General features: G+C 47.1%; 1 protein-coding gene across 2 annotated transcripts; it reads right to left on the bottom strand.

Moving 5' to 3' along the window:
• Positions 1 to 877: 877 nt before the first annotated feature.
• AKAP3 (A-kinase anchoring protein 3) lies at positions 878 to 8914 on the bottom strand. 2 transcript variants are annotated; one of them, XM_039363833.1, is made up of 6 exons: positions 8354 to 8914; positions 8084 to 8151; positions 6720 to 6763; positions 6433 to 6540; positions 2505 to 4565; positions 878 to 1179 (listed from the first exon to the last, which is right to left on the bottom strand). In XM_039363833.1, the coding sequence occupies exons 2-6, from the start codon at positions 8097 to 8099 to the stop codon at positions 1024 to 1026; spliced, it is 2385 nt and encodes a 794-aa protein (XP_039219767.1). In that variant the 5' UTR covers positions 8100 to 8151; positions 8354 to 8914; the 3' UTR covers positions 878 to 1023. The 2 variants fall into 2 exon arrangements, with proteins under 2 accessions (XP_039219767.1, XP_039219766.1); XM_039363832.1 differs by having other exon boundaries at positions 2505 to 4589; positions 8354 to 8913.
• Positions 8915 to 9395: the final 481 nt, after the last annotated feature.

The raw sequence follows: 9395 nt of genomic DNA, 5'->3' as shown, positions 1-9395 counted from the left end.
GGGTCACAAAAATGGGCCACCATGCTGCAAGGCGCAAAAACGGCCGCCGCCACATCGCAGGGTGCAGATACAAGGCACTGCACCACGTAAGAACGGGTCAGGGCTAGTGAGTATCACGTAGACACTAACCCTGCCCTATTTGCAGCAGGTGCTTTCCCGCGGCCCCATGCATGCATGCACGCATGTAAAATGCCTCTTCTTCCAGTCCACCAATCGACAATGGTTGGTGACCTCTGCTGTAGGCACCTCTACTCGAGCTTGCTAGTTGGCCGTTTTGCCTCCTTTGTGCTGGGCGGGGCTCCTGCTCTGGGCGGCGGGGGCGGCCTGATGGACCTGCTGCTGGTGGTAGCGCCCGTGCCAACAAAAAGGGCTCTGAGTGCCGCCTCTGGCACACATGCCATAGGTTCGCCACCACTGGTGTAGGGGCTCCTTGCTTGAGCAAAGGGTTGGACTAGATGACCTACTACAAGGTCCCTTACAACTCTGTTATTCTGTAATAAGGGTGTCCCAAAAGCAATAGCACACGGCAGTGGAGGCCTAAAGCGAAAAGGTTTCATAAAACCCAGCTGAAGGCCTAGGACTGGGGCGATGGCACACGTGCCCACAGAGAGGGCTCTGCATGCCACCTGTGGCACGCGTGTCATAGGTTCGCCACCACTGCCCTAGCGGGGAAAAAAGCATGCTTGTGACATTCTGGCTGCTTATTGAGGGGGCATGGTTTTGCATGTTGCCTGCATTGCAGGACTTGATAGATGGACCAAAATGCAAAATCCACTCTAAACATCTGGCTGATTGTGCAATGGACCACCATAGCAACAACAACAACAGCAATCGAGCTTGGCCCAAAGGCCTGGAAATAACACTGCCCACCACCGTGTAAGTATTTCCTTCTTTTATTCATTTCACTGCTCAGCAGGGGTTGGGGGAATCAGTAAAACTCATATCATCTTTGACCAATGAGTTCTGTAACAAGGAAAACTAACAGGGCAAGGAGAGGCCTGCGGTCCCAAAGAGATCCTGGCCTTACAGGTTCTGAAGCAGCCAATCCAGGACTGGCAACCGCACAAAGTTGCCCAGGGCTTCTCCCAGCTGCCTTTCCTTCTCGTATTTCAGCACGGCTTGCATGACGTCGCCCACGCTGTAGTTTCTCTCCACCGCCACCATGGAGAGTTGCTGGAGCTGCAGGAGAGGACAGGCGGGTTAGAGGAGAAGGGAAACTGCCAAGCGGGTGAACAGGCGGTCCTCAAACCTACGACCACAACTGGGCCCAAAATTTCCTTTGCTAAGTGAGACGTTTGTTTAGTGAGTTTTGCCACCCTTTCGCCCGGTTCTTAAGTGAATCGCTGCAGTGGATCAGTTAGTAACACGGTTATTAAGTGAATCTGACTTTTCCCCATTGACGTTGCTTGTCAGAAAGTCGCAAAAGGGGATCATGTGACCCCGGGACGCTGCAAACGGTCATAAATAGAAACCAGTTCCCAAGCATCGCATTTTGATCGTGTGATCAGAGGGATGCAGCAAAGGTTGTAACTGTGGAAAGCGGCTGTAAGCCCCTTTTTTTTGGTGCCATTGTAACTTTGAACGGTCACTAAACAAACTGTTGTAAGTCAAGGACCACCTGTACTTTCTCTCACGAAGACCCATCCTTCCTTTTTCTGAAATTCTCCTCTTCCGCTCTCCTTAACAACTGCAGGTATTTGTTTTTTACAATCGTGGCAAAAAAAGTTGTAAAACAGGGGCGCTACCTGTCTTCTTAGCAATGGAAATTTTGTGCTCATTGTGGTCATAAGTCGAGGATTAAAAAGGTAAAGCTTTCCCCTGTCCAGTCATGTCTGACTTTAGGCCAGGGTAGGCAACCTTGGCTCTTTTAGGACTCACGGACTTCAACTCCCAGAATTCCTGAGCCAGCGTGGCTCATCTTGGAAACCTCTCCCTTTCCCCTCAGCATGCCTGGTTCAGGAATTCTGGGAGTTGAAGTCCATGAGTCATAAAAGAGCCAAGGTTGCCCACCCCTGTTCTAGGACAAGGGTGGGAGTCTATGACCCTTTTACAACCTGTGACTACAACTCCCAGAATTCCTGAGGCAGCATGGCTCAGCTTGGAAACTTCTCCCTTTTCCCTCAGCATGGCTGCTCAGGAATTCTGGGAGTTGAAGTCCATGAGTCATAAAAGAGCCAAGGTTGCCTACCCCTGTTCTAGGACATGGTGCTCACCTCTATTGCTTGGCCAAAGGAGCCAGCATTGTCCGAAGACATTTCTATGGGCCTGTGGTTGACATGACTATATACCAAAGGCACAGGGAATGCTGTCAACGTCCTACCAACATGGTACCTATTTATCTACTCGCCTTCGCGTGCTTTCCAGGTCTACCCATCTATAATTATAAAAAGGAACAGAAAAAGTGCTTCTGCTCCTTCAGACATGAGCAGAACCCCAATGCTATCCTAGTTTGTCTTCTCGTTGCACACTATTCCCCCACACCCTACCAGCGTTTCCGTTTGTACCTTGTTCAGGGTTTCCTCATCATCATCCATGAAGTACAACATTGGGACGTTCAACTGAGAGGCTGCCACCCATTGGAGAATGGCTTGGAGTTGCTTGTTGTGAGTGTTTTCCGGAGCACACTGGTTAGCCACAACCACCTTGCGCCCAATAGGCGTGTCTTCTCCAGACTCTGCTCTACTTTCTGCATTTCCCAAGCACTTTGAGTAGAAGCCTCCGCCCATGTCCTCTCCATCTCCGAATTCTCCAAGTCCTGACTCAGGACCGCTGTATTTGGCGATCATCAGGCACAGCTTGGTCACCGTATCGATCAGTTTCTCAAAGAAGGGCCCGCTCCCTCCTTCTTTCTTGTTGACATCGCACTGGTCCAGAATCATTTTTGTCAGTCCAGCTATAGCGTCTTCATAAGAGCGGTCTATATCACAAGGTCCAGAAGGACCTGGGCCTTGGCCTTCAGGAGCCTTGAAAGCATTCCTAGTTGCTTCATCGGCCATCAGTGTCCCTGAATTTCCTCCTAATTTGTTGACGGTCTCATTGATGAGCTTCTGGATCAGCATTACCATCACACTCGACATATCGTTCTCCGCGTTCATGCCAAATTGCTCATCCTCACATGGCTTCAAAGTGTCGGGCAGTTTTAAAGAGCCAAGGCCTTTATCTGGGGCCATAAACCCCAGGCCGCCAGGGGCCTTGCTGGATCGGCCCCCTTCCACTGCATCCTTCATGGCATTCTCCTGCTGCACCAGATGATATTGTATCAGCAGCAATGCTGTCACAATCAGGTCTCTCGCCCAAGAATCAGTGGTGAGATTAGAAAGGTCTGGAATTTCCTGGGTTGGCGAAGGCTTGGCAGGCATTGGGGTTGACCCTGTATCATCCTGATGTTGCTTCTGATGCCACATGTTGAGACCCTCTTTGATGATATGGTTGCCGACCGTTTCTGCACAGGTCATTTCTTTATCTTTCATGGTTTCCGTTTTCGCCGCCGAGAACCTCATGTTCTGAGTCTTGGTTTCGGTGCCCCGGCCAGTTTTGATAGTTGCAAAGGCCATGCTCTGGGTCTTGGCTTTCTCACTGACCTGTTTTTGCACAATCAGAGCGTTGTGCAAGCGATTCAACATGGCCTGCACGATCTCAGAGGCCTTTTGACTGCCTTGCGTGAAGAGGCTACGCTTCACGGCGGAAACAAAGTCGGAATCGGTCATGAGGGTCCCGGTGACGTCATGCAAGTTCTTCATGCAGGAGTCAATCAGGTCAGATACCACCTCCTTGGAGTGCTTCAGCAGAACCTTCTTCAACACGGCGCAAGCGATGTTGGAATCGTTGACTTTCACCTTCATCGTCTTCATCACAGAGACCATCATGTCTGAAACCACGTTGTTGGCGTAAACCAGGATTCCTTTGCTCAGCGAGTTATTGTATTCGTCAGGTCCAAAGCGCTTCCGATGATGGAACCCTCGTCCCTCGTCCCTTTGAGGCTCACTTTTATTGGGCACTTCTGTGTTTTCCTCCTTGTAGTAAATGGTGGTTTTCTTCTTGGTGGTGGGGCTTTCTTCATATCTGCACTCACACATCTTGGTAGGGATGTGCTTGCTATCCTCGGTCCCCACCCCAATGGATCTGTGGCTGTGGTCTCCGGCGGCGGCAAACAGTGTGTTGTGTATGCAGGTGGGGTTGCTTTCAGATCGGTCGTTCATCTCCTTGCGCGCCATCGCGATGGCAAGGTTGGAAAGCCTGTTACAGTAAAAAGAGACTTCATCTGGGTCGGGATTTGGGTTTGGGGAAGAGGAACCATCGCTTTCTTCATCCTTGGTTTCCTTCTGACACCCGGCCTTCATGCTCAAGTGGAAGTTGGGAGACCCCTTGTTGGAGCTGACGTTCAGACTGAATTCTTCATCGCAGGCATTGTAAGGTCCCGGAGAACGGACATTGCGCTGGGGCATGGTTTGACGTCCGTCGGACCCGTCTCTTGTCCTCGCCCTTCTAGCATTGTTACTGGCATTCAACACATCTTGCACACCAATGTCAGACTTCTCCAGATCTTGCCGGAGTCTGCTCAGGACCTTGAGGGGATCAGAGGAACTTTTCTGGAAAAACTTAGCAAAGTCAGTCTAAGAAATGGAATAAAGGACGTTTTTCATAACAAATTACTCCCCATCATCTCATCCTATGGAATCGGTACCCAGTGTTTGAAAGATGGGAAGTCATTCACTGTCTATACCAGAGGTCCCCAACCCCAGGTCCATGGACCGGTACCAGGCCATGGCATGCCAGCAACTGGGCCACACAAACAAGCAAAGCCCCATCCGTGGGAAGCAGGCAGCACACAAAACCACGCCCCCTCCGGTCCACGGAAAAACCTCTCTCCACGGAACCGGTCCCTGGTGTCCAAAAGGTTGGGGACCTCTGGTCTATACTGAATAAAGTTTCAATGGATGTCACTTTGTCCATGAAAATTAGCAGCTATCTTAAACTGCTGTCCTAAGCAGACATAAAACTGAACCTACTGTACAACCAGTGATACTAGGGAGCACAACTATTCCTTGACTTTGGACAGTGAGCAAAGAATGACTTCTTGAATACCTCCTATCAACAATGGTTTGGGAGAAAGGAGAAGAAGAAATTAAACCCAAGATGAATCGGATATCAAGATTTGAAGCTTCAGATCTTGCTAACCCAAGATTGAGAACCGAACAAACTCTGAGTTGAAAACAGGGAATTGAATCAATTCTTTACAGTCTACCTGAAAGGTTTCTCCTACCCAACAGAATGTAATAATGAAGCAGAATGAGAAGGTGAAGATAAGGACATGCAAGCACTGCTCATCATCTCTTAGCTGACTCTCCCAAGTCTCATCGCTGTCTCGCCATCATGAATGATGGACAGTTCCATGCTGAAGGCTGCAGGGACATTCCTGATGGGACTAAAGGCTTTGTGCACAAGACTGACTTTTGATCATCCACAAGGCTGATATTCCTCAAGCCAGGCTCCTCGTCCCACCCCAAGGACCACAGAAGAGGTCTCTGGCCTTCACTGGAAAACAAGAGCCACTGGCGAGGCAGGAAAATATTTCTGCACAGAAAAACTGCTCTGCTATACAACCTGCCAAGATACCTTGTCAAATCCCAAACATGCAACTGTGGCCAACCCAGTAGATGTTATAAATCTAGTCTCAGACATATCATCTTCCACTCTAGACCCCAATGACTGAGGAATCTATTTGTACCCAGCGGAACAAACTTGTATGGCTTCATGGACATCCATATTTGTTGTGCCACCAGGCCAGGGGTGGGATTCAGCCGGTTCGCACCAGTTCAGCAGAACCAGCAGCTAATTTTTTGTTGCCCAGGCCCAGAATGGACTTCTGGAAGTGGCATCCACACAGAGAACCAGTTGTTCACATATTTGAATCCCACCACTGTAGATAGGTAGGTAAGTAGGTAGGTAGAGACAGACAGACAGACAGACAGACAGACAGACAGACAGACTGTGGTGGGAGTCAGCCAGACAGACAGACAGACAGACAGACAGTGGTGGGATTCAGCCGATTCGCACCACTTCAGCAGAAACGGCAGCTAATTTTTTATTGCCCAGGCCCAGAACGGACTTCCGGAAGTGGCATCCACACAGAGAACCAGTTGTTCACATATTTGAATCCTACCACTGTAGACAGATAGGTAGGTAGGTAGGTAGGTAGAGACAAACAGACAGACAGACAGACCGTGGTGGGATTCAGCCGGACAGACAGACAGACAGACAGTGGTGGGATTCAGCCAGTTCGCACCACTTCAGCAAAACCGGTAGCTAATTTTTTATTGCCCAGGCCCAGAACAGACTTCCGGAAGCGGCATCCACACAGAGAACCGATTGTTCAGATATTTGAATCCCACCACTGCACCAAGGCTGCTGGCAGAACAGCTCTCTCCTTACCGTCCAGTTCTGTTGCTCCTTCTCCTCCTCCTTCTCCTCACTGGCTGTGTAACGCTCGACTTTACACAATCCACTCTGACTCTGCAACCAGTCAATGTTCTCGGACATCTGAGAGGAGAAGGAATTACAGTTAACGTGAAGGTTGGCCATTTCACCTTGATGGTATTAAACCAAGCACCTTCTTTTCCCATGCCGGATAGCTTTTTTCAAACTCAAAAAAAATAGAAGGGGAAACTCAAAAAAAAATATTGAAGGGGAAAAAGAAAAAAAAAAGGCCTGGCACTTACCAGTTTTTTACGGCCACGAGTGGGGCTTCCGGTATCTTCTGCTTCTGCAGAACCACAGAAGGTGATACAGTATTAACAGAGAAATTCAATTTTTATTAGCAAGCTTGCATAACACAGAAGATCTTTTTCCTGTATGTTCTCTTTTCTGTTGCCACAAAATGTGAGGTAGCTAAACCGCCTTTTGTGGTTTCCTCAACCTTGAAATGTTCAGGGTCCCCTCAGCGAAGCCTCCTCGAATTATTCTCTTGCATGTTCTCCAGAAATTATCCAGGGAAGCCCCAGAGGTTCTGCTGTTTGTTTATCCATGTCAGAAGCATCACAATTAAAATAAGGCGTATTATACGACATGGAGCTAAAGGTAAAGGAGTCCCTGCGGATTTTACTCCGCTAGTCGTTGCCAAATTTAGGGGACAGTGCTCAACTTTGTTTCAAGGCCATTGAGCTAGCGCTGTCCGAAGACACTTCTGTGGTCCTGTGGCCAGCATGATGTCATGGAATACTGTTACCTTCGCACTGAAGTGGTACCTATTCATCTGCTCGCATTTGCCTGCTTTCGAACTGCTAGGAGCTGAGCTGAGGACGGGAGCTCACCTGTCACATGGCGTGCGGGACTCGAACTGGGGCTGCTGCCTTTCCAGCCACCAAGTCCGGTGTCTTAGCCACTGACCCATTGCACCACCACTTTTATGTCACGCTATACGACACAATATTTTAAATATAAAATGACTGATTAAAATATGCACCAGTTAAGCAGATCTTGCCCAGAAACTGGCGGCATTAATTGTGTTCTGTCATGCTGCCGTGAGTGTACACGGATTGGGACAGAAAGAGCACGTATACATAGGTGCTGTTGTCTGCATGTTAGATTCTGTTGGTTCTAATGACGGGATGTATTATGCCCATTGAGATCAGAGGATACAACTCTCAAGGATTTTCATCACAACTTATTGTGTGGACCTGACAGAAGGCATGATTGTCTGAATCAGCCTGAATAGTTCCACCAGGTAATAAAGTCATAAAAGGGCCAAGTTTGAAGACTCCTAGTGTAGGATCAGAAGATGTGGAGAAACCTGTCCATAAGATCGTCAAGAGATATGACTGAATGGATAACATCACCATCAGGAAAAATTTAAGGAAAGGCCATCCTAGCTACTTCAACATATCCATTTAGTGCAATTTTACTATACTCTACCACTGTACTACTACTACTGTACGGTAGACCCTCCAAGAATGAATAACTAATTAATTAAACAAGCTGGCTTGGAAAAAAAAGAAGTGTACTTGGAGAAACAATCATCTGGATCTGGAAGTGGGGATCCAGCTGAGGTTGACTCTTCACTGATGGTCAAGACAGATGGGCTCACCTGCTACAATTTCCATCACTTCCTGCCGGTGAGGAGGCTGGTAAGGAAGGTCTACTGTCCTTCCTTCCCTGCGTACCAAAAACAAGAACGTGTTAAAACCAAGAGTCTCCAAAATAACAGGACAATGAAAGCCCCCATCAGATCAGAAGAGTTCTCAAGACTGAGACCTTCTCGCTGGGCCATCTGTGAAGGTATAGAGACGGTTCGATCTCTGGAGCTTACAGGTCTTGTTGGGCTGCATGGACCACAGAATGGAGAAACGTGGCCTACCTTTAGAACGTCAATGTGAGGATTCACAAAGAGTTCCCCAAAAGCAGGCTTTTAGGCCAAGCTTCCAGGATGTTCTTCAAAGGCTCCCCACACTGTGGCCTCCTCTCTCATCCTCTCCTAGTCAGAATGGACCTTGCTGTCACAATGCCCAGCTCACCCAGCTGTTTCCATGGCAATCATCAACACCATCAGAAGGAGGGTCAGCAGTTAGCCAAGGCTTGGGAGGAAACTGGGGGAAATGACAAACACGCTGAGGATCGGTCCCTGGGTGCATTGTTGGTCGGGTTTTACAAGGATTTAAATTAGGGACAGCGATGTTTTTTTTCTTTCTTCCAAGATGAAATCCACAGCAATACTGGATATTTCTTCCTGTAAAACTGGCCTGACTGTTAATTTCTCCTCTTCTCCAATTCTTTTTTCATCCCTTTGGTACAAGTTAATGCCCCCAAAGGCTGAACTGTGCAATAGATCCACGATGGAGATGGCTTCTTCATCAATTATTTTCCAGATGGTGGGCAGTAGGCTTTCTGATATATATGTATTATAGATAGATGACAGGCAGACAGATAGATATAATTATTCTATTCTATTCTATTCTATTCTATTCTATTCTATTCTATTCTATTCTATTCTATTCTATTCTATTCTATTCTATTCCTTATTACTATTCTATTCCTTATTCCTATTCTATTCCTTATTTCTATTCTATTCCTTATTCCTATTCTATTTCTTATTTCTAGTCTAGTCTAGTCTAGTCTATTCCTTATTCCTATTCTATTCTTTATTTCTGTTCTATTCTATTCCTTATTCCTATTCTATTCCTTATTTCTATTCTATTCTATTCTAGTCTATTCCTTATTCCTATTCTAGTCTAGTCCATTCCTTATTCCTTATTCCTATTCTATTCTATTCTATTCTATTCTATTCTATTCTATTCTATTCTATTCTATTCTATTCTATTCTATTCTATTCTATTCTATTCCTATTTCTATTTTATTTCTATTTCTATTCTATTCTATATTTTCTATTCTATTCTCTATTC

The sequence above is a fragment of the Crotalus tigris genome, unplaced genomic scaffold, assembly GCF_016545835.1.
Source record: "Crotalus tigris isolate CLP2741 ecotype Arizona unplaced genomic scaffold, ASM1654583v1 scf7180000019599.1365583, whole genome shotgun sequence".
NCBI lineage: Eukaryota > Metazoa > Chordata > Lepidosauria > Squamata > Viperidae > Crotalus > Crotalus tigris.
This window is presented reverse-complemented; position numbering and strand designations above follow the sequence as displayed.

Bases quoted from the DNA above. Each gene is read 5' to 3' on its own strand.
- AKAP3 (XM_039363832.1), bottom strand. The intron at 6,541-6,719 runs GTAAGTGCCAGG...TTCTCCTCTCAG, and splicing joins CTCGTGGCCGTAAAAAACTG to ATGTCCGAGAACATTGACTG. The intron at 4,590-6,432 runs GTAAGGAGAGAG...AAGTTTTTCCAG, and splicing joins AGGAGCAACAGAACTGGACG to AAAAGTTCCTCTGATCCCCT.